Source organism: Rhopalosiphum maidis, chromosome 4, assembly GCF_003676215.2.
Source record: "Rhopalosiphum maidis isolate BTI-1 chromosome 4, ASM367621v3, whole genome shotgun sequence".
Lineage (NCBI taxonomy): Eukaryota > Metazoa > Arthropoda > Insecta > Hemiptera > Aphididae > Rhopalosiphum > Rhopalosiphum maidis.
The window spans coordinates 51,759,357-51,785,354 of record NC_040880.1 but is presented as its reverse complement, the minus strand read 5'-3'; the positions used below and the strand labels follow the sequence as shown (position 1 = coordinate 51,785,354).

The 25,998-nt window shown below is 31.4% G+C and overlaps 3 protein-coding genes across 3 annotated transcripts in view; 1 reads left to right on the top strand and 2 right to left on the bottom strand.

Moving 5' to 3' along the window:
* The window catches only part of LOC113556191 (palmitoleoyl-protein carboxylesterase NOTUM), a 29,331-nt gene extending 12,555 nt beyond the window's left edge, over positions 1-16,776 (top strand). The window contains exons 2-12 of the mRNA XM_026960998.1: positions 9,026-9,127; positions 9,224-9,324; positions 10,067-10,119; positions 10,218-10,313; positions 10,388-10,448; positions 11,084-11,248; positions 12,432-12,712; positions 13,191-13,326; positions 13,632-13,972; positions 14,566-14,691; positions 16,378-16,776. Of these exons, the coding sequence (XP_026816799.1) occupies positions 9,026-9,127; positions 9,224-9,324; positions 10,067-10,119; positions 10,218-10,313; positions 10,388-10,448; positions 11,084-11,248; positions 12,432-12,712; positions 13,191-13,326; positions 13,632-13,972; positions 14,566-14,691; positions 16,378-16,523 (1,608 nt within the window). The 3' untranslated portion in view covers positions 16,524-16,776. The remainder of the gene's footprint in view (positions 1-9,025; positions 9,128-9,223; positions 9,325-10,066; positions 10,120-10,217; positions 10,314-10,387; positions 10,449-11,083; positions 11,249-12,431; positions 12,713-13,190; positions 13,327-13,631; positions 13,973-14,565; positions 14,692-16,377) is intronic.
* A 1,288-nt stretch (positions 16,777-18,064) lies between these two features.
* Positions 18,065-20,374, bottom strand: LOC113556980 (B9 domain-containing protein 1-like). Its single transcript, XM_026962226.1, has 5 exons — positions 19,355-20,374; positions 19,168-19,279; positions 18,664-18,772; positions 18,442-18,560; positions 18,065-18,298 (listed from the first exon to the last, which is right to left on the bottom strand). Exons 1-5 carry the CDS (start codon positions 19,493-19,495, stop codon positions 18,201-18,203), a joined length of 579 nt encoding a protein of 192 aa, XP_026818027.1. The 5' UTR covers positions 19,496-20,374; the 3' UTR covers positions 18,065-18,200.
* Positions 20,375-20,503: 129 nt separating this feature from the next.
* LOC113556978 (cyclin-K) lies at positions 20,504-24,601 on the bottom strand. Its single transcript, XM_026962225.1, has 7 exons — positions 24,383-24,601; positions 23,489-23,620; positions 23,306-23,411; positions 23,176-23,233; positions 22,795-22,967; positions 21,804-21,959; positions 20,504-21,696 (listed from the first exon to the last, which is right to left on the bottom strand). The coding sequence occupies exons 1-7, from the start codon at positions 24,599-24,601 to the stop codon at positions 20,750-20,752; spliced, it is 1,791 nt and encodes a 596-aa protein (XP_026818026.1). The 3' UTR covers positions 20,504-20,749.
* Between the last annotated feature and the right edge of the window lie 1,397 nt (positions 24,602-25,998).

The window sequence follows — 25,998 nt, the reverse complement described above, 5'->3', positions numbered from 1 at the left end:
TTCAGCTACGCATATATGTAAGTAGAAGGGAGGACTTGTGAGTTATGACAACAGAATCCTTTCCAAACCATTTCAATCCCTAGACAATATAGGTATTAATAGTATTTTGCTACATTTAGTATTGATAGTATTTAATTAATTTTATAAATAAATAATAATAATTATAATAATTTATCGACACAGGCATTGTGGTATTAATAGTATTATGCTTATATGTATAGGTGAAGCAATCAACAGTGGTAAACTGTAATTTACTTAAAGAATACTTCAATATTATAAAAATGTAATTTCCAAAACTTATATATGTTAACATAAGGTATATTAAACCATTTTATGTTTTTCGATGTCGCACTTGAGATGAGCGCACATAAATTGTCGGCTCGTAGGCGATTTAAACAGTCCCCGATCCCTGTCAACCTCGCATCGTCCGTTCGACACGCCGTAAACTTCATAATATATATTAAACGCATATCTGGAATCCTCTATGCGTGCGCGGGCGTTTTAAATGTGATCGCGCAGCGGGAAGGCGCCGATGTCCTCCGAGATCACGAACCGTGACAAAACCCGATGGCGAAAACCACCCGCGCTTACAGCACCACATCGAATCGTCCAAACACGCCGAGCCGACCCAGTGTTGTCCGAAACAATAAAAATCCGTTGCACTTATATAATATACCGTTCGGAGTAGATATGACTACCATATTATTATTTATTATTGTCGTTTGAATGTTTGATCTATAGTGTACATAATATATACCTATACGACCGTATGCATGGTATTATAGGTCCTATAATTTTGTAATAAATATTTTATGTATAGTATAGTAAGCGTACATGTACAGTACATAATAGCCATCAGAGTCTGAAGTGCCGCCCGAGATCGAAATTTATGACAAATCCCATACAAGTGCAATTTATGTTGGCTATCCATTTGATTTCATCAAATTAAATTTTTATTTATAAAATCAATAAAATGTTCATTTAACATAGTATATACCTATTATACTATATATGGTATAATATATAATATTATATAATATATATATAGTACATACTATAATGATATGTCTGTATAATAATAACGTCTGTTCGAACAAATTCAAACGTATATACACGTAATTCCAATATAGCTCGTATTTTTTTGTAAGTATATTAATGAAATATATATTTTTAACTGAATTACCTATGTAACAAAAATAATGATTGCTATGTTTTTTAATGGCTTAAAAACATTATAGTGGTGATTGGTGGTACTTTTGCTTACAATAAAAGAAAATTATGCTGATTTAGTACAATATTTTGGTTAAAAGTTTGTCTTATATCACAAATTTAAAACCACAAGACGATGTAAATAGTTATATATTAAGCTCATAAGCAATGATAAAGGCCGTACATTTATATTATACATATAAGTATTACATAATAATTGCGTGTACGTCGTATCATGCACCTGTATATACTCTACAAAAGGTACAGTGCTCGATATAATTTTTGATTATTTTAAAAACTCTCTATACATATTGTTACGAACTACGTATTTTTAACATAAAAATTAATAATATGATTATGCCTGATAGTGGACATAGGACTATCTATAACTATTGTATAATAATAATTTATCCATTATATATACCTATAGCACATTCGCCTACTGATGCGGAATAATATGGATTTTAACTCAGCGGACAACTGCAGGATGCACTGTATAATACTTATTATCTTATGATCAGCACAAAACATTTTGTGTAGCCACTACTATCTCTACAGGACCATATATATGTGTGTGTGTGTGTGTGTGTGTACATAAATAATATATATAAGGGTGACTGTCAAATAATGTTGTCATAGTTTTTAAACGATTTTCAAGCTTTGGAATAAGCAAGACAAGCTTAACCCCCTCACTATTTTTAGAGTTTTGTCATAACACCATTTAAAAAACTAAGAAACTTTCCAATTCTTACATTGTGCAAATATTATTTCAACAATTTTTCAAATAAATACGCACCGTATTATTTTAATTTCAAATAACTAGTGTTTTGGTGTTCATATTTTTAAACGTTCAATATATGAACGATTGAAATAAACAGTATATATTGCAGTTGAATTTATTTTGTATGCCGTTCCTGTCATCCCGAGTACATCTTTAAAAATCTCGACGTTTATTGTTCATATAATAATATAAATATCGACATGGAGCAAAATAACGTGCAATAAACAAATATATTTTCATTCGGGTGTATTTTTTATTATTTCTTTTTTACATTATATCAGGCGTTGAAAGTCACATTTGAAGTACTAATAAAATATTCGAAAGAGTGAAAAAAATTATATAGATATTACCTTATGCACTCGAGGTTTCCGTTTTTACGTCACACGTATATAGCAAATTGTGTTTATTATATCATATTTTTTACGGGAGTATATAGAAAAAAAATGTTTATTACGTCGCTTTCCACTTGAGAAGAAAAAGTAACGATATAACTTATATACGACATACTATATTTCTCTTCTTTTTCATGCCTTGGGTGCAAAATATACTGCAGATATATTATATGTACCGGTGTACCCATATAATATAAAATTATTTTAACTCTTTGCAGACTCCTGCAATTAAATTATTATACCTGTTCGGTGAAATTCACATCTGTTTTATATTTTGCTAAATAAAAGTATATATCGTCGTTGGAAAATCAGATAGTTGTATTTTTATTTAAATTGTACGTATGAATAGAAAAAACACAAAATTTGAGAGATTGGTATTTTTATTTACGAATTACTTTACTTATATCCAATAAACATTATTTATCACAATATTATTTTATTACTTTCCTTACACTCTATTGTCGAAAAATATCTGGTAAATCTTTGAAAATTCATAACTTTAACCCGAAAATATTAAAAACTGACTACTTGTTAGAATACAACGAAAAACGCTCATCCACGCGCATAACACAACATATATACACACAGTACTATTGTGTTTTATGATTATATTTATTGTTAATATAAAACGGTAAAACGGCTTTCGAGTTTCGACTGTGACACGCCGACACACTACATTGTACATGTTCATTTTTTCCCGCGTTTTACGACCTTTCGGCGGGACCAGTATTAAACACACGTTAAAGGACGTTTCTGATGAATGATGATAAACTGCAGGAGAAAAAAGGCTAAAATCATAATCTCCAGTACAATACAACGTTGCGGTCCAATGTATTATATAGTGGATCCATAAAATTTATTGAACCACATTTTTTTGCGGGACGCTCGGCCTCGCGCGTTTCTTTGACGGACATTTGTAGTCACGCGTGGAATTTTGTAATATTCTTGTTTACGTTGAAACCAAAATTTAAAAAAAAAATCTTAAACTGGTATTATAATAATATATTTGATTTTACAATAGTGTGCACGTGCACGCGTCGGTACCTATATAGTATATTTTAATATATTTCTTTTGTATCAATTCGTGACGATTTACCACAGTTATTAACAATAATTGGGTCGTGTATTATACAATCCATATGCCGAAAGAGAAAAGAATGGTTTTCAGATGTCCAAAATACGTCGACGAGCTTTTGGGACGACGGCGTATGGGTAGGTATGTACTATGTAGTAAATAAAAGTAAACCAGTAAAATTAATTGTGCAGTTCTTAACCGACCCATGAGGCCAGGACACAAAGAGGAAAGTTATAAAACTAATTTTCTGAAGATTTGATACATCAATGTTATGACATAGGTAGGTACTTCTAATTTTCTATAAATAGTATAAATTTAATGATATTTTTACATAATGTTATACATTAACTAATAGGTAAATATTACTGTTTTTAATATACGAGTACATTATACTACATGAGAATCGGACGAAGCAAACTTAAAAAAAGGTCCGCTTAGGGCAGCAAAATTCTGAACGCCACTGCTTACTCAATGAACACAGTTATTCAATGTGTAAATGGAATCACCAGTAATTTGTCGAGTTTACACGAAGTCGTTGTTATCGTCATTATTATTTTGTATAATGTTGACGGTTCTGTGTCAAACAAGTCACATCGAAATTGTTTTTTTCGTACATGACGCACGATATTATTTTTCGTCGTTCTCTCTCTCTTTCTTTTTTTTTCCACAGCTGCAATAGCTCGCGTCCGACACAAGCCTGTTATTCTATACCTACGTTATATCCATGAATGCGCTTAATGACTTTGGCGGCAAAATGAGCGTTATACACGTTTCGATTATTATTATTATTATTATTATTATTATTTACGTGTATAGTAGTAACTTGGATAGGCCGCCGCCGCAGACGTGTGTTGTGGTATAGTGTATATTATGTATTATATTATACCTGTATATAGTATAGACGCATAATATGCACGGCGGCGGCGGCGTAGTACACGACGGTGGGCGTTACCTCGGTTGGTCCTGTTTGGTACCCAATTAGCCGCTAAATTACGATCTCCCGAGTCTGCTACTGAATTTAACACGACACAATGTACCGGGAGCGCTTAAAAATCGAATGGTTTTTTTTCTCCTCTTCGTTTTCTTCTATACCTCCTGCTCGTTTCACCGCTACCACCACCTTCTCATCATCGTCGTCGCCGCCGCCGTTGTAGTCTTGCGGTGGTATTCTCGCTCCTACCTAATTCGTTCGGAATCGGTTGTAAATTACACCCTTTGAAGTATCCGCCGGTGTGCGGCCGTGTGTATAGCCGCTACTATAATATACGCTACGTATATATTGTATATTGTACTATTACAGCTATATATATATATAGTATACACCTACAGTGTAATACGACGATTTCGGGTTCCACGTGCAGGGCTGCCGCCGTCGAGTTCACGCAGCGCCCGTGATTAAAGTAACTTAAGACTTAGGAATTATGTGTTTTTGTAAATTTTTGTTTTTCGAATTCCTAAACGAGCCATACTTTTTTTATTTAACAGTTTTGTTATACATATTATTATAACACAGTAATTTGTATACGGTCGACAGTCGTACACAACTCACACAACTACGATAAATCCCAGCGTTGTTAAGTGTTTACAGTGTAATTCTTCATCACTTGTGGATTACAGGGAAAAATCCACGCCACTTCTAGGAATTGTAGTAGTCAGTATGAAATAACAACCCCAATAAAGAAAAAATACAAAAAGGTTCAAAACGAGTTAACATTAAAAGTTAATAAAACTACACGATATAATAAAATTTCAAAAAGAAAAAATTTAGTGTCGAGTTTCAAAGAATATAATATAAAGTAAAATGTATCCTATGTTACTATAAACTCATCGATAACATCGAATGTATATATATATATATATATATATGTATAGTAAAGTGTATAAGAAACATATTATTATGGTTAATATTACAGCCATTTTTCGAAGAATTTTTTTACTTAAAACATAAAATATATAATAATAACACATTAATACTGTTACAGTACTTAAAATAATATGTACACTCTCAAGCAAAACTCAATTATCGACCATCGTAATAGTTTATTATAAACACAATAGAATTGCCGTACATATTTAATATAAATTATAATTATATTATACTATAGTAGTGTAGGTAGTGTATTTTTGAAACTAAAACTCCAAATTGAGATCCCAATTCAATTAATTGAAATGCTAAACACATTATTTATTTAAATATTGACAATGCCAATAATTTTTTTTTTAAATTGACGATTTTCCTATTTTTATTTACTATACACAAGTATCTACTTGGATTCTCAAGTGACCTATTTAAAAAAAAATATGTTCTAACAAAAACTATACCTTTCCATACAAAAATAATATGCAGGCATTATACAGCCTTGGGAATAACTATTTTCGTGTTGAAAATCCTAATAAAAATTATAATTACAACACTGTTGCACATGCGGTCGACGATGATGATGGTGATGATAATAATGATGACGACGATGATGATAATAATAATAAGTTATTATATTTCGGTCTAGAGTTCGTGGTTCTATAATACATTAAGAATGACTATACAACAACAACAACAACAACAACGCACGCGTGTAGTTACAATATAAAATAAATTATACACTTGCATCTAATACATACCTATATATATATTAGTATATTAGTATAAGTGTATACTATCACTATTTCCTAGTGGCGTGCCAATGACATAGTAGAAGAAGGTATTTGAGATCTATACCATCGTTTTTATTCAATATATTTGTATTTTGATTTTGATTTTTCTAATACATGAATGAAGAAAAAATAATGTAATATAAAAGATTTAATGGAATTTAAACCCTATCAGGGTACGTATAATAATGAATATTTTGTAGGCACTGGGCAGTGTCAGCTTCGCGCTTTGTTTATATTGTAGTACGTAAATACTGAGCACCCTGAGATTTGTTCGAATAATTGATGAAAAGTTCACCACACTACCACTACAGTCGTGTGCAAAGTGCAATACATATCGTAACGTGTGTGTTTCTTTATAAGTAGAACGGCATTAGATGGAAAAAATAACAACAAATGACCGTTTTTGTTTCTGTTTTTTATTTTTATTTTTTTATGTCTTTTAATCGAGTGAGCGCACGCGTGCATGGTTGATATCACGACGGTGGTGGATACGTATATATTATTATACGACGTTAATGATCACCGACAGAGATCTATTCGGTGACATTGCGCGCGCGTTTATTATATTATTATGTTGTGCGAGCAGGTTTTCACTCGTACCGCCGCCACTGCCGCGGGCGGACAAATTACGCGCGTGCACTCGCGTGACCGTCGGTAACGGGAAACGAGGACGACAAATTCCAAAGCGGATGGGGAAAAAAACACGAAATTCGTTTGCTGCAAAACAAGAGGAGTGTACGCGCAAGCAGTTTTTGAATTAAGAAGGAATAGGTCACTCGAAGTCACGGACTATACAAATTACAAAGTTACACTTAAGTCTGAGAAAAATCTGCTCTTCCCCCCCTTATAGACATTTCTAAGGGATGCTCTGAGAAAACTAGTGTTGACCGATCGATTTACGAATTCCATTATCGTAATACCCACAAAACGTTTTACTCTCGGGATCGATTTATTCTGAAAGTTTCGTCGAAATCGATTAAATTTGATAATTATACATTTCGCGACTCTCTCGATCTCCCTAAATGTACCCTTATTCTTACTGTCGACATTATATCGATCATAATATATAAATATATAATATGCCATATATAGTTATTGCGGGCGCCTAGCGCCTATTCCTTTTGGCAGATCTAAACTCGATTTTCGGTTGCAAGGGCGAGGCTGCCCAGTGCCTATACGTTTGAAGATTAGTTAGGATACTTAATATACATTGAATGAACGATTTATGCGTAGTTATTTGCAAAGATTATGTACGTGTTTAAAATTCTCACCGGCATAAAATTATACCTATTATATATTATTTTACCTAATTTATTAATGCACATCCCGACATCCGACGTTTTAATAATAATTTAGGGCTCGTTGGACAACTTACGAATATTACTATTTACCAAACCGAGTGGCGTGCGAACGGAAACAATGAAGTGCACAGAACAATCGAGTTCAAAAGACCCCTTTGCCCCTTTTTTCCGGGCTCCGCGGGATACGTCTTGTCGGCAATCCATTTCGGGGCATTCACGTCGCACCTGCACCCAGCTGCACCAGTAATATAATATAATATAATATAATATGATAATAATAACGTGCGTTGTTTTCAAGAGAGTCGGTTAGGTCGCCACTGCAGAGAATTATGTCGAGCGCGCGCGTACAAATCGGAATACGCGCCGCAGAAACCGCGCGGAGAACAAGCGCGCGCGACCACTACGGCGACGATTCGTTTAGGCGTGTAATTAACGGCGCGGCGGCGGCGGCGCGTCACGGACCCGCGGAGGTCGCGGCGTTTTCGTCTGATGTTTTGCCGCCTGCGCGGGGTCACCGCCAATCCTTCACAATATGTATATAATAGTAATAATATTATAGTTACGCCGTCGCCGACACCGCAAACACATTCGTGTAATATAGCACGCGTACGACATGATAATATTGTAATAAATCACGTTTTAAGTAGGATTCATCGTGTACTTGTTGCAACGCGTCCGCAGCCGTAGAGAATTGTTTATAAAATTCTCATCTCGTATATACGATTCCGCCGGATTTATGTTCTTAATTTCACTGACAGATTTATTTAACCGAATTCCTATACTGTAATAATATTATTCGTCTTATTCGCGATTTAGATGTATATAAACCTGCGGCCGAGCGATCGGGAATATCCGTGACCAGCGAACCACGGTAGTCCATATGGGCGATATACCACGACCGCGATGCAGTGACAGGTCGACACGTGGTATACCGCAGTGGTATTTGTGTCGTATCGCCGGCGCCTGTCGCGCAATGACCGCGGTACAATGGTAAATACGTAGCATCGCGAAAAGAAAGACAACAAAATAAACCGAATTTTTCCGATACGCGACCGTTCCGTTTGTGTCCGTTGGTTCTGTTTTTTTTTTATACATATATAGAGGTACCCATATTCTTTGCATTCCGCACAAATCGTTTACCCCTCTGGCTGTCGTCGCACGCAATGCTACAACAGCAGTGTCGTGTTGGTATACGGCGGAACCGCTCGTTGTCGGTCGAATATAAGAAAAATAATTTACGATAAACAAATCACTGCGAACGCGTATTACCGCACACCACAACTTCACTATTGATCGTTTTGTATATACCTATTACCTGCGTACCTATAGTATATTAACGCCGCGCAAATGACGACTTAAATAGTGTGTAAATTTATAATAATATTCTGTGTACTAGAGCGTTTGTTACAATTTACACCGTGCGTCACCTCTACCCTTCGCCGCCATCAGCGTCAGAAGACGAATACTATTTATGATATTTTTAAGTTTTCGAAATCCGCATAAATCACGCCGTCTCGTTTGAAGTAGAATCTTTACCGTACGAATTACGTCTTATGCTGTAATATTTATCATAATATATTTATATGTTTGTACATGTTTATTTTTTTTATTTCAGGTATTACTCGTTGTATCAGGCGTTTTCCTAACCTGTGAACCAATCGGCGCCCAAGATGACTCGTCATTGACGTACCGAGTGTCTGCTGACCGAATTGTACAGGTGAATTTCTGAGCCCAAGCTATATAAAAATAGCAAATCAACATATTGACGCAAATTTTCGTCTGACCCATGTATTTTTATATGTGTATAATATAGGACACCAGTAATTATGTAGAAACTCGAAGCGCGGAGCAAAAGTTTTTGAAAAAGTACATGCTATCGCCTGACGTAACATGCAATGATGGATCCCCAGCAGGGTAAATACTAAAACACCAAATACAAAACATTGATAACAGAATTTATGATAGCGCTAATTTAAATAGTCATCACCTTTGTATGTAAATAAAATGTCAGACTTATCTAAAAATCGTCAATAAGGAAAAATTAGTCTACCGGTTAGACAATTTAGTATACTTACCGGTTACTATCGTTCTGTGATAGTGTATTACCTCGTTTTTTCACATTAAATTAATATTTGTGTATAAAATCAATTTAATCAACTACAAACTAAAATTTTAAATATAATAAAATAATTTAAATCTACTTCAACCCAATCAATAACAAGTTATCATAACTGTCAATATACGTATGATATCTTTATAATAAATATCCATAATCATATAACCAAGTGTCATTAAAATCCCATCAACTTTTTAACTTAAAATATAAGACGATTCTTCATTCTATTATACCTAGCTATATATAAACTATAATGCATTAAATTGTATATTTATAAATCAATATATTATTTTTTTTTCTATGACTATTAACAATTGTATGATATGCTTTTTAATTTACCAGTATATATTAAATTTTGGTAAATAATGTATATATACATAATATATCGATGACATTTAAACGAATTTACTTGTATTAATAAGGATTACTTCGCTATAATAAAAGCTGTATTTCAAACGGTGATTAAAAATCTACGAATAGATTTCGACAGAAATTAATATCTATTTATAGAATTAAAATTGAATATTTTTATTTCCCTAGATTTTATGTGCGCCATTCAAACTATAGCAAAACGTGGATAGTGTTTCTTGAAGGTAATACGCAAATGAATAATAAAATGCATTCAAAACACAATAGTTTTAATAATTGCGTTGCATCGTATATTTATATGAATATTTTTCCGTTGTTTTAGAGGGTTGGTGTTGTTATGACAAACAGAGCTGTGACGAACGGTGGTCACGAGCCGAGTACCTCATGTCATCAAAAGAATGGCCTGAAACTCGAACAGGTAAATTTTACTCCACGATAACGAAGAATTTCATTAAAATGTTATTAAGCAAAATATTTTTAATTGCTTTCTAGTCGGAGGAATATTGTCCAATAATGCAGCTGAAAATCCTTACTGGTGGCAGGCAAATCACGTGTGAGTACCTATACTCACATTAGCTAGTTACATATGTGTCATTGTATAATATTTACGCATATATGTACAAATTAAACTTTTAGATATATATAGGTATTAATGTACCTATTATTAGTAGTAGTGATTAGTACGTAGTACGTATATAGGCACGTTAGGCACGTAGTCACGTATTGATATACGTATTACGTATATATTGTAGGAGGAAGTCAGTCATTGAACCTTATAAATATCATATTTATTTTCAATACCTATACTTAAAAGTTAATGCAAATATATTAGAATTTAGGTTATTTAATCAAGGATGGTTATAAATATCGAAAAAATAAGAATGAACTAAATTATTTATTAGTTTGATATAGATGTTTGTATCTATTAATTTTAAATATTTTTTAAATCTATACAAGATAATTCAAAGGACGAAAAATGTAGTTATTAAAACAAGTCTATACTTGAAGTAGTTTCAGCTGTACACAATACATCACAAATTGTGTCAATGAGGGGAAGATATTGGAAAGTGATCTTATATTATATAGATGCTAGATTGTAGTCATTTAAGCGATATTAATATGAAAGTAATTTGTAATATATTTCAATAGTAAACTAATTTCGCTACGTAATTTATTTTTGTATTTCAGTTTTGTACCATATTGTACTAGTGATATATGGTCAGGTCGAAGAGCAGAACCACAACACGGGTCAAAATTCACTTTTATGGGCTCCATAGTGATTAAGCAAGTCATCAGAGAGCTATTAACTATAGGTATGGCCAATGCCAACGCTCTCATACTCTCAGGAAGCAGGTATTATATTGTTATCTATCTATATAGTAGATACCTATAAATCAGCACAACTTTAACGTGTTATTTTAAAGTTGTATTTCACAAGGAAAACATAATTTTAACTATTTTATCTGTAAATTATTTTCTAATAAATGTTTTTTTATTACACGTGTATTTTACATTTTTACATTTTTTATAGCATTTTAATATTTATGTTTAATATTGCAGTACCCACAGATATTAAATGCATATATGAAATAATGTTATGATTTCGAGATTATATAAATTTCATCTGGACTCGAAAAAAAACATTATAATATATTATACAGATATGCAATAGTGTCTTTATGGAATATAATCATGTATTATATATTTATATAGTGATTGATAATCCCCAACATTAGTCTAATTTATTTTATACATTTTTACATTTCAATAATTTATAAATAAATAATAAATTTAGATTATTTTTTTTATTATTATTATTACTATTTGGTACACTCCCGTCCGTCTCTTAAGAGGCCGTAACGCCCGCATGTGTTGTCTCCATCTTACAGGTACGTAACATAGCAAATTTATGTTCAGCAGATCACGTTTAACTTCGTTAATTTAAAAATTAAAGAAAATCGACCTATTATGAAACTTGATGGCAAGAACGCCAAGAACATTATCTGTGTTTGTATGTTGGTTTTTTACGATTATTAAATTTTTAAGTGAGTTATGAGCATTTTCAATTTACACTATGTTATATCACATAACTTGCTAAAAAATTGAACTATCGTAAAAAACTAACATATAAACACAGATAATGTTTTTACCATCAAGTTTCATAAAAGATCGATTCACTCTAATTTTTAAACTGACAGAGCTTAACGTGATCTGCTAAGCATAAATTTGCTATGTTACGTACATGTAAGACAGAGAAAACACATGCAGGTGTGACGCTCTCTTAAACATATTAAATACGCCACTGATATATTTCATATAAATACAGTATATAAGTTACAATATTAACTATTAAGTATTTTTTTTCAGTCATGGTTCTAAGTGGCCATTATACTATTTTAAAATTATAAACTTTTCAAATATTGGGAAACTATTTATAAATTAATTATGTAATAATGATGTAAATTTATTGTACCAAATAGAAAACACAGACATTTTTATCTTAAATTTATTAATAACAAATTATATTATTTTTTAGTGCTGGAGGTGTTGGAGTCATGTTGAATCTTGATCCCATTCAAAAAATGTTGAGACAGTATAGCGGTATGTCAGTTCACGGTATCACGGACTCCGGTTGGTTCGTAGACCAACGGCCGTACCATTTTGAAGACGAAGGGGGTGCGTCGACATCGCCGATCGAAGCCGTGAAACTAGGCATCCCTTACTGGCACAGTCAGATACCATCCAGGTGCCGGAACCTCTACATCAATGAGCCTTCCAAGTGTTTTATCGGTTACAAAATTTATCCTACATTATCGGGTGAGTACTTTATAATTATTATTATATCTGCATAATATATTATACTATAATATAAACAGCAGGATATACCTCAGCAGTTCAACCTCTGCAAACAAGGAATTTCGCTTGATACACTGTATCTTCGCGTGCAAAGATTCTAATACAAGGTTATACACTTTTACCTGTAGTGTACATATTTACCATTACCAAACTTAACACTCAAGGAAAGGGGAACCTTTAATGCAACTAAATTGTATCCATATTACATTATTCATAAGCCATTATAATTGAGTCTTCCATAATGCGGCTAAACATTTTAATATTTTTTCGAATCATTAATTCACTACTATTTATTTTATTCTGCATTTGATCAAATCGATGTTGCCATGATTGTATACGAGGTTGCAGTATGCTCATTATTAATGGTTAATAATCTTTAGAAATTAATTATGTGATAACTAAAATAATCAACGAAAAATCGTTTGTTGTGCTGTTGCAGTCCCGTTATTCGTATTTCAGTGGCTATACGACGAGTTCCAGCTGAAAAACGATGTCGGCACACCAGTCACCAAACAGCAATGGGACTACATACACAAGATGGGCGAAGGGCTTCGAAAATCATTACTAAACGTCACGTAAGTGTCCTATGCATACATACTTAAGCCATGGATTAAATATACAACATACAGTATATTTAATGTATGTTCTTACCTATTATTCGGAGCAGCAAGCGTGTACACATTTAACAGACGAGATGTAGAGGTGAAATTGATACACGCCAAACTTCCACGTGTGTCAGTGTCATTGTGACTTGTGGGACCTACTGCAGTCGTCTGGCTGCACGTCAAATATACATAATAATATTATACGTGTTATATATGTATATATATATATATATATATATAAGTACGTTTTTACTATTGTACTCGTGTATACACAGGTCGGTGTTCGCCCCGTCATGTGTTTCGCATACGGTGCTCACGAAGAAATATTGGAAGAACATCAAGATCGACTCGGTGTCCCTGCCTACGGCGTTGCACTGTTGGCAAATCGAAACGAGGTTCGCAAAGATTAACGGAAATGGCAACAACAATAACAACAATAACAACAATAACTACAGCAACAAGTCTAGACCGGGCCGTGCGAACGGCAACGGCAACCGCAACAGCGGTGCGGGAGGCCATAACAAGAGACTGACGAAAATAGATAGGCAGACGGCAGCAGATAATACTACCAAGAGGAAACAGAATAAAATGCACCGCAACGATCATCGATCTGGAGGTACATATATTAAACAAATATATAATAACATAAAATATAATACGTACTTACCTGTTATACGTAAAAAAATTCGTTTTTAAATTCGATAGGTAATATAATATTATAAAAATGAAATGGGCGAAATGAGTGGCGGAAAGTTGTAGGTACCTATCGTTTTTAAATATCGTATTGAAAAGCTCAATTCAAACAGATTTGAAATATTATTAATACTGGAATTGGCATAGGTACTACAAGTATATGATGTATAAGAATAATCATTGAGTAATTAACACGTACCCAGGCCCATGTGCAGGATTTCATAATAGGGGAAGAATTTTGAGGAAAAATGTATAAAATAGATAAATTAGTAAATAGTATTATAAGTATTTAGAAAATAGTATTGATAATATATATTATGTTATGCATTATTACAAATAAGATTATAAAATATTTAATAAAAATATAAAACCGATCAAAAATGAAAAGGACAATTTATATTTTTACGGTAATGGGGGATGGGGTTGAAACCATACTTATTACATTCACATATGTATATAAATATAACAACGACGATTAACGTGATACTAATACTATAATTTGTTATACCTACGTAGCAATGGTTCATAGAAAACGCAGACGTCATCACAAAAACCATGGTGGCTGCAGGCACCAACACATACAGAGCTGCACTTGGCCGCAATGCAACAACTCATGTCCGAAACTTCAAAATCCAGCAACGGGTAAGATCATTAAATTAATCTGATATAAAATATAATAATATAAATTATAACTATAGTCTATAAAACTACGAATTAACCTTTCAAGGCAGTTAACTTTTTTAAAAAACGTCATCAATAGAAAAACTCAAACCAAAATCTAAATTAATAAACAATAGATATCGCTTTAACTACATTAATATTTAATATTACTTATATTTATTTAGTACGAAATAATTTATCATAAGGCTATTGATATAGGATAAGTTAAATTTTTAACATTAATAAATATTAGGTACTAATACATGCTTATAGTTGTACCTAACCGTAACCGTTGATTGAAGACAATTTAACTTAATCTATCAGTATTTATGATTAAAGGTATAATTTATGTTACAAAAACAAATTTATATCTAAGACTTAGTACATCAAAAATAAACGTATTACAGTTGAGACATGTATTCCTACGGGCCCAAATCTACACTTAATTCAGACCAAAAAATAACCAATGATTACGTAAAAAAAAATAATACCTACCTAAGAAGCCTAAATTTATTTTTAACATTTTCCTTCTCATTTTCCAAACTTAAACAGTACACAGTTTACAATAAATATAAAAAAACTAATTATGTCAGGTTGCGTAAACAATCACTAAATAGTTATTGAATCAATAGTGAGTGAGACAATGGTCCCTTAAACATGATTTTAGTGGCCTGTGATTAGTCCATTAAATGTTACTGGACTGTTAAATTAATTGATTTTTCTTGCAATCAGGCATTCAAATATTAAATGCTAAAAATTAATACCTATAATTATTAATAACAATTTAAATACATATTTAGGTATTTTATTGCGATTTAATTTGTATTATTCATCATCATTCATCGTCATTATTATTGTTATTAATGTTATTATTATTATACACTACCAAGCACCACATACTATTGACTAATATTTCAATATTTGTATAGGTACAAATACTACAAATAATCTTTTAATCTTGCGGCTTACGCTATGGCTGCTTATATCATTTTCTTAGTAATAAATTATATAGATACAATAAAAAAAATCAATATCAACTGACAACTAGCTATTTCATCGAACGGAATTCAGTCATACATATAATTCCAAGTCTTCGACTAAAAATCACGATATATTAGTTTTATATTTCGTTGATTATTCAACTTTATTCATAAAAAATATTTTTAAATAGATTTTTAATTTTTTTGAGGCAATACTTGGACAAAATTATTTGTCAAATCTAAAAATATTTTTCTCTTTCAATAGGCAATTTAATGGAAAAATTTGAATAAGTACCTAACATTGAAAAAATTATAGATTTGTTTAGTTTTACTGTTTTGCAATACCGCGACTAGCGGGGGTGTTGGGGACGGCAAAAAAGCCTTATCATTTCATGAGAGGAGTCCCAAGACTTTGACACTAAATTATATTAATATATACATTTTGCCTGCACTTAGTCTCCCTGATCACTAGTTGCGACACTGCTGTTTAATCGATAGACAGATTTATTTAAACTAAATGCGTATGTAACTCAACTCTACATGCTTTATTCAAATTATAATAATTATTTTTTATTATATTGATAGATATTTATGTTTTGATATCGGTACAGAAAAAATGTTCTTCTACCTCAATACCCGTTGGATTTTTAATTATTCTAATCGTACTGCAATTGTATTTTACGTACAGGTGAAGAAGTGGACTTCATCGAGTTGCTGCAATCGTTCGGGGTGAATATACCAAACCTGTCATCCGAGCTGGGAATTGACATGGAATCACTGATCCACATGGATCAGGAAGAGCTGCTGAACCTACTCACCCAGCAGTCCAATTAAACCAGATCGGAATCGATTATTATAATGATTTGGGATGGGAGGGGGGTTGGTAGTAGTTCGGGGGACGGGGTGTGCATTATGACGTGGGATAAGGGATGGGTCGACGCGGGATTTTAAATATTATTATATTTATTGGGGTGTTTTGTGTCTAAATTACTGGAACGTGTCAATTTTACCAAAAAAAAAAAAAAAAAATAGAAAATATAACATTAACAAAACCGTTTGTACATATATATATTTTTTTTTTAATTTAGCGTACGAAAAAATCAGTCAATTCCCCCCTTTTTTATGTAAATAAGTTATTTGTACATTTTGTTAAAGGAAACCAAGCTCTAGACTAAATAGTTGAAACAGTAATTACCTGTTTTGACAGTATATGTGTACTTGAACTTGGTTACTTATGAGTACAATTATTCCTTTTTGGGGGGCCAATATATTTTTTTTCCAATACACAACTGTATACCAAACTACCTGTTCCTTAATTTTTTAAACTAGTTTAACACCTAATGTTTTAATTATTATATATACTTAATAGTAAGTCGATATGATAACGTATTTGTACATTTTATAAATGCGGATTTTAAATTTTAAATAACAATTTAAACAAACCATTAAATTAGATTTAACTAGCTAGGTACCTTAAACTTACGCACGTACTTGCACACTGCAAGGTCAAGTCATACGAACCGCATTTATAGAATACCAAACATTAAACAGTTTAGTAATAAGGAATACTACTATTTTAGATCGTTAGGAACTAAAATTCCTAAACTTCTGACTTTAAATAATCCATCAAAATTAATTGAAAAAAAGTAGTTTTTATCTGCATTTATTTATTCTTTTTATATACAGCAGTTTTTAATTATTATTATTATTATTATTATTATTATTAAGATAAATTATTGATTAATTTTTATAACTTATAAAATAACTATTACCAACCGAAATTATTACTTTTGTACTTATTAACAATGTGTGAACAATTTTTTATTATAAATTATGAAACAAAATGTATGTAATCATTTTTAAAAAAAATCACTATTTATAACATTATTAATTTTTATTATGATTTATGGGTGAGTGTATTGTATTGTACAATGTACGTACAAATGTAAGTGGTGAGCATAAATGTGATTGCACAACATGACTTAAAATAAAATAATTTGCATACAAATTTTATGATATAATATACAAATACAACATAAAATAAAGTATTCTTAAAGTCTTAATAGTGTTTTATCATTTTTCATACTGGCGTGTATTTGATGAAAATTGGAAAAAAAGTCCCAGAAAAGTCAATATAAATTAATTATGTATAAAATTATAATTTATTGTAGTTAATTAACCATTATACAAATATTAGTATACTAATTAATAGATAAAATTAAAAATAATGTAATCACACTTTTTTTCTTTATATTATGAAAAAATGTGTACAAAGATTTAGTTTATTTTCTGACAATTTTGATTCATTCACAGAAATTTACATTTTTTTTTTTTTTTTAAATCCAAATAATTACCTATCATTCAGTCACATTATTAGTTTGGTAAGCTCTAACTATAGTGATTGTTTGAACATACTACGAGGTTGGTACGAGGAAAATTAAAATATTGGTAGATTTTTTTGCAGTGATTGGGGCGGCTTTTTTTTCACAGACTGTCATTGATAGCAGATGTTTAACTGTTATTATCGTTCTCAAATCCATAATGATGAAAGTCTTTGAACACAACATTAAATTGTATCCAAACACATCCTTGACTTCTAACTCTAGTCACTAAACAAAAAATATTAACTAGCTCAAAAATTGTTTCTGTTTGAATAAGTTAATAAGAAAGAAAACAATCTATTTATGAAAAAGAAGGGTTTGTGAAAACTCAAAGATAAAAATTATTGTAGAACCCGACATAAATACTATACCTTCCCTGCCATCGCCCCTGGCTAATAACCGCGCGTCCACGTACTCTGGTCTTTTACCAGTCAACCATGAAGTCAGTTTTTGTAATGTCGTACTGGATTCAGGTACAAACATAATCATCCTGTAAATTATAATAATTATTTGAAATGTTAAAACAATACTTCAATGTTGACAGTAAAATACAGTTTACTATTAGACAGTCAAGACTCAAATCAAATACTTACTCTTCAGAAGATTGTCCATTAACAACTGGGAGGTGACATACTCCATAGCCTCTCACAACATCATTCCCAAAAGTGTCCAATCCATAAACACTAATGATTAACTGTGGCCCTAAAAACGGGAAAAATAAGTCATAATTCAAAATCAAACAAAAGTAAGTTAATCATAATATTGTCAAATCCAAATAAGTAGAATACATATAATAAATATGTTGTACATTTTGTTGATAACTGATCCTAAGCCAAATATTCTAGTCAAACATTTTCTGAGTTAACTATTATAATATAATATACAGTAGAAGCCCATCATACTATAGATATGCCAAGTGACGGTGACATTGGTGTTTGAATTTATGCCTTCAGCTTTACATTCTAAACAATTGGATTTTAATCCAGTGCAGTTGCGTGGTGCTGTTGTGATTGTTGTGAATCACATTAAAACGTTTACGGTGCCCATGAAAAAGAAAAACAGATATAATTTGGGAGTCGCTTGCTCGTAACACGTACACCCGTGAGGATTGGTACTCTTGAAAGAAACGTCTAATGGAAAATTCCATACGACCTGTTGCCTTTCGTCTTGGCTCTTTTTAGCGATTTGGGATATGCCTTCTTCGATACCCTGTTTTATGGTAAAACAGACGAATAAGATACAAAAAATGTCAAATCCTAAATGGGAAGAATGTGGAAAACTTACAGTGACGATTTCCCAATCAGGTCCGTAGACGAATGCGTATTTGCAATACATATTGTCGTAGTTTGAAAAGTGGCCTTTCTCGATCTGACCGACGACCGAGACCAAAAACACGCCACCTGACGTATTCTCGCTACTCGACATTTTCAAGTTTTAATATTAAACGAGATTCAAATTCAAGACAAGAATATTTGGAGTTCTAACTACCGGGCAATATTATTAGTTATTAGATTATTACAACCGAATATTCGATCTGATATAGCATCAGTGAGCGGATGATATTATCACGATTATCAGTAATCGTGTTTTGGAGGTGTGACCAACTGAACGGCAAGATCTTTGAAGACTGCAGATCTTCCCGCGGCATTCAAACGCGTTCGTCATTATTATTTTAGTATTATTTTTTACTATAATTATGAAAAAAAAAATCCATGTTATCATTCGTGTCCTGTCCTCTTAATGCGGACAATATTAATAATTTCATTACTTCATATATTGCATAGAAAAGGAAATCACGCAAAAAAAACTACACCGTTCAGCGAAATTTAAAACATATCGGCAATGACGATAATAATTGTGGTTCAAACCAATTTGTCATCCGATCCTCGCATCTAAACTCCTACGATCAGTACTAACAGTTAGATTGCAATAGGAGTCCTATTATAGGACACGAAAAATGTGCAACTACTGAAAAAGGGCATACCCGAACACTTGATTACCACGAAATAATTTGAAACGCTATTCTGATAATAAAAGTCCTAAAAATATTCAATCCGTAAATACTATCATACGTACAAGATTAATACTCAGAATTCAATGAAACGCACACAATATATTTTCAACTGTAATCAGTATTAAACTTCATTACATCAAATTCATACTCTACCACCATCAACACGGTTATTTATTATGTAAAATATAATTAATTGTACGTCTATAAACGTTAATGCCTAACTGTAGCATGTAAGATACTTTCAGACTGGTAATAACATTAATAAAGGATGATTTTCCCAATGAGCTTGATTAAAGACAAATGTTTCTAAAATCGTGCTCGTAAATTACCATTTAACACATATATTATATATAAAAACTGTATAAGAACACAAACATTTTAAAAACACCAGTTATAACTGTATTAAAAATTTATGTAAATTTAACCTATTTACAAAATTTATAATTATAGAATTAAGTCACTTACATTTCAGTCATTAACTAAAACAGAAGTATCCTATAATAGTGAGAGAAAAGTTGACAGATATATTATTAGATATAATATATCTAAATTCCAATAATCAAAGCACATGCGTTACAGAATACATCTGAAATCTTAAAAATATTTGTCTATGTTAAGTGCTAAATTACCTTTAACTGTACATATACATATATAAAAGAGCAACACTATCGTCTTTGATATGGATGATGCCGAACTTGTCTGTTTTGGTATTGTGGTGGAGGAGGTGGAGGTCGATTAGTTCTGGTATTAAAACCACGTTTATTTGGCGTATTTCCCCTGAACTGTAAATAAGCTGGATCTGAATAATGTTGACTCCCACCGTCGACATAATGCTGACCACTTTCACTACTATAATGTGGACCACCGTCAACAAAATGTTGAGATCCATTACCATAGCTACCACCAACAAAGGCGCCATCTCGATTGAATGCACGACTTTCGTTGTATTTTTGTCTGTTTTCTTCGTATGTATCTTGCATATCAAATTCGCCAAACGGCTGTGGTGGTGGCTGTGTCATGTTTTCTCTTTGATTATAATTATCACCATAAGGCTGTCTTGGAGGAACAGAATCGCCAATGAACTGAATAGAACCCATTGTTTCATGTGGGCGATATTGCCCAGGCACTGAGGATATCATATTTGGAGGTTGAGAAAACATAGAGTTCGCGAACGATTGTGCTGGATTTTGAAGTGGTGGATAAGGATACATGGGGGGGAAACCAGCGGGTGGTATTGGTGGTGGTGGTTGCATGGGTGGTGGTGGCAATTGAGTAACACCTTGTGGCATTAACATTTGGTTTGGTGCTGGTGGAGGGGGTGGTAATGATGGAGGAGGTGGTGGTGGTGGCATTGTAGGCAATGGGGGTCTTGTTGATGGAAGTGGGGGTGGTCGTTTTAAGGGCGGCTGTTGTAATAACAATTTTGGTGGTGTAGGAGGTGGTGGTAAAAATGGTTTTTGAGCATTTTGAGGCTTTTGTGGAACATTAGAAATTGACGGTTTAATTCCTGGTGGCATGGGTAATAATTGCTTGGCCGGTGAAGTATTTGGAGTAGTTATCAATTTCACATTTTTCGTTATAGCTGCTTGCATTGCTTGTTCAGGTGTAAGCACTACAATAAAAACAATGATACAAATAATACGCAAACACTATAGACCTAAAATAATCCATTTAAAGCGTATTACACAAAATAATAAAAATACATAAACAAAAACTCACTGTATTTAGCAGCCATTTTTTGTAATAATAGTTTCTGATAAATGGATTGAGGAGGTACAACTTTCTTTGGAACAATAAATTTTTCTTGGCATGGAGGTGATGGTGGTGCATTTTTGTCTGGTGTTGAATAAAGATCTAGAACTTGATGACAAATATCTAAAAAATATAAAATTATAATTTAACTAATAAATTATACATGGTATATTGCAAAAATTCTCACAACTGATGACAATACAAAATTGATGCTGATAAATTTTTACAAAAAGGCAAGATTTGATTTTTCTGCTCCTATATCGATCATTATTTTAAAAATTCAGCCTCATCAAAAAGAACAATTAATGCCACTAAAGGTTTGCCACCAGTTTTAAGACTATAAGTTCTAAATTATTATCGTATACAATGTTTATATTATTTTTAATAAATACATTTTATGTATTTAATATAGACTACTAATTCCAAAAAAAAGAAAGATGGACCACAATTCTCCACACATGCTAGTTCGGGTTCTAAAAATAAGGGTAAATAATTTATCATTATTATATTCTATTTATAAGCAATAGTTCAATATTATTTTTATAAAAGTAAGGTTATTTAAAAATAATAAACTAGTAATGAACTAAACATAAACCATTCAGACTTAATTCAAATAAAACTAAAAAAATATATATTAACCTAAAAACCATATGAAAAAAAAACTAAATGCACAAATTATCATAAATAAAACACAACCTAGGACGATTTTTTTGATTAAAATTAATTAATTGATGAATTTAAAGTGCACATGATTATTTAAATTTTTTTATACTTAAAAAAACTGTTTAAAAAAATAATGTAAACTCTAAAATATGATTAACAATATTAATTTTTTTGATTTTATTTCTAAAACCATATGCATTTAACTTCTTAAAAACATTATACTCAAAATTAAAATTGATTTTATTGTACTCTGACTATTTAAATTTTTTATTTTTAGTGATATAATGTAACAAACCTTCAAGTAAATCCATATTCATTCCTTGGACAAACATATCCCACCAACGTAAATGATTTGGCGTACGACCCTGCCAATCATTGAGTTCAAATTTACTCAGTTTACATGCTAAATATATTAATGAAACTGCTATAATCTCTGGTTCCCACTGAAGACAAAGTGTTGTACATAAGCTGTAATATACAATACTTACTTTAAAAAAAATTTAATTAACTGATTAAAATCAGAGATAGACTTTAATTTTTATTTGTACTATTTAGTGAAAATATTTTGTTTTATAAAAATCATTTAATTGTTTTACAATCAAATTACAAATTATTTTTATATTAAAAATATATGCCATATTCAGTCTATCCCTGAAGTCGAATAGATTGTTTTTACCTATCATTTACAAATGTCCAAGCCATTTGAACCATTTTAGTTAGTTTAGTCTTATCGCCTGTTAAATAAAAAATCAAAACAATATAAATACTATAAATAAAAAAAAAAAATAATAATAAATATTACCTACCTTTTAAACATTTAGCATACTTTAATAAAAATTGATATGGATGATCAACTTGTAGATCAAATTTAATTGTTTGCAACAATATACGTTCAAGTACCATTACTTCTTCCTAAAATATTTGAATATTTATTGACAACCAATAAAGTGGTACAATATACAATATTTATTTTAAATATAAAAATTAACCTTGGGGTCTAATCCAAGGGTTTCATATTTGTCCTCAGGTAATATTGCTTTAGCCAACTTTATTATGTCTTTACATTTCTTTGGAGTTTCTTCTACTTTACCCGCAAGAAAAAGACAACAGCAAGCTGTAAGCTGAAATAAAATATGGCATATAATATAACTCAATTATATAAATATTATACTAAATGAAAAGAAATTCTTTAAAACTATGAAAAAATAAGACATACTAAAAAGTAATTGATTGTAACACATTCCAGTATACTTCCTTTTAACCAATAGCATTATCTCAAGAATTTATAATTTAATAATAAAAATTAGTGCAAACAAATATATGTTAGATAGTGTTCATTAATTGGCATTTATTTTATTAAGTTAATAATTACAATGTTATTCAAATGCAACAGTGATAACCTAAAAAATATTATTCTACGGTAATGGGAAAAAATTTAAAAACAAACAATATGGTTCGGATACCAATGCAACACATGGTGGTCTCCAAAAGCTTTAATAAAAGTATGTACTTAATACACTTTAAGTACTTCAATGTCTTATTTTTTATACTTTTAATCAATTTATCTAAATGTTATATTCTTTACAAATACTACAACATAATAGTGTAAATCACATCCTCAGTACCAGGGCGGCAGCAAAATACAGCCGGATATAATTTACCACTATCGCAGCAATGTATGTGGGAGATATTATCGAACAGAATTGCATTGCACTACATTGATCGTCTTCCTAGTAACAGGTAGTGTTGCCAAAACAAATACTATTTACAATTTCCAAGCAATAAATGTTTTCTAGAATATTTGAAAGTTCTAATCTATTATTTCGACAACTGAAATATCAATAAAATAGAAAGGTTGATAGATTTACTCAAACATTACTTACATATCTAGGAAATGTTTTGAACGAATGATACATGTAAAAACGATGAAAGTAAACAACACCAGTGGCCATCGTGTTGTAGCCCAAGTCCATCTTCGTGCCAGCGTCTATGATGAACCTTGCTCCTTCTTGGCGGTACCTGGACTCCCTCTCATGCGGTATGCCGTCTTGAGCAGAGGCGGTCCGATGGAGCTCGTCCTTGTCAAAATACCAAAAGGCCATTGTCGTTGTACTCAGCGGGTCTGCAAGACATAAATTGTCGATGTGCGGTTGTTTACACTACAGACGTGGAACACTGAAAACCAAATACTTGAGTACTAGTCACAAGTCACCAGACGTCCATACCTCGATAGACAGGACGACAGTGCAAAAACCTAAAAACTAAAAAGCGGTTTATATCTCTACAAAATAAACGTTGTTTATCAATGTCATGGAATAGAAATATCATTTGATCCAAAAATGGAATAAACGCGTTTGAGTACTTTATCGTCGACCGCCAAGTGTATTTCATTTAAATTTCAACATTTTTGTTTGTTTAACGTACATTATAAATTGTAGTATATTATTGTTGAATGATATTCGTTTTTTTTGTATAGGAGGTACACCATGCATATATACATACTTATCAATAGACGATGTTATCTTTTCAACCGGAAGTCAGTATATGTACATAGTATAGTATACATCTATTAGTCATTACCTATTGCATATTATATTATGTAGGTATTATTTATAATTATAAACATATAGTGATGCAAAATCAAAAAAAAAATGCATCAAACAAACAGATATGAAAAACTGTGTACATATTTCACGATGTTTATTAGTTATGATCATAGTAAAACTTATAGGTATTACTTATTACGTATTATAATTAGTTGACTGTTGGCTAATCAAATTGTCATACAAATAAATTGCCAGGATAGATTTAGCAATGTAGAATATATATCAGAAATTTATAGTGAGATAGAAGCTTTATCAAGCAATAGGATATAAAAGAAATCCTGTTATGTGGAAGCTTGTGGCTCGCTGAGCCTTCTCTAAATGGCTAAAAACTGACTCAACATACTCTTGTTATACATTTAAACATTTTGAATTTTTTTTTTATTTTACTTTCATTAATATTGGGTAGATACCCATATTTTATTATTTATTTATTAACGGTTATTGAGAAAATTGACTATACTTGTTAATGCAAGTATATCTAATGTCAACAGTTTTAACTTTTATGATATTGTTATTATTGTGTACATTGCGTACATGTGATAGTTATAAAAGCTTTTGGTATTTAAATTGAAAATGTTGAGGTTTTGTATAAAAAAGAATACACGATACATTTTAGCGATTTAAAATAATTATTAAGCGAAAAAATCAAAAGGAATTTTTAATTTTATAATTTTATTAGTTATAAAACTAATGTATCAATACATTATTGATCAAAGCAACTAAAATTTTTAAATTGTATTTAAATAGATTTTTGTCTCCTTCACTCTTACTATAATAATTTACCAGGTTTAAAACTGAATTGAGTTCTGAGATTTTCCATATTTTGTCTTAATGATGAGGACTTAAATAACTAAATTGTCTGTCTGTACGCCATAAAGACAAAAATGCTACTT

What these genes read in the sequence shown, in the direction of transcription:
- LOC113556980 (XM_026962226.1), bottom strand. Translation starts at nt 19,495, where the DNA reads ATGTCGAGTAGCGAGAATACGTCAGGTGGCGTGTTTTTGGTCTCGGTC. An exon ending in GAGTACCAATCCTCACGGGT is followed by an intron (nt 18,773 to 19,167) that starts GTACGTGTTACG and finishes TCCCGTTTTTAG; the next exon opens with GGCCACAGTTAATCATTAGT. An exon ending in CAGGGGCGATGGCAGGGAAG is followed by an intron (nt 18,299 to 18,441) that starts GTATAGTATTTA and finishes TTTTTTGTTTAG; the next exon opens with TGACTAGAGTTAGAAGTCAA.
- LOC113556978 (XM_026962225.1), bottom strand. Translation starts at nt 24,601, where the DNA reads ATGGCCTTTTGGTATTTTGACAAGGACGAGCTCCATCGGACCGCCTCT. An exon ending in TGGACATTTGTAAATGATAG is followed by an intron (nt 22,968 to 23,175) that starts GTAAAAACAATC and finishes TGTATATTACAG; the next exon opens with CTTATGTACAACACTTTGTC. An exon ending in AAAAATGGCTGCTAAATACA is followed by an intron (nt 21,697 to 21,803) that starts GTGAGTTTTTGT and finishes TTTTTATTGTAG; the next exon opens with TGCTTACACCTGAACAAGCA.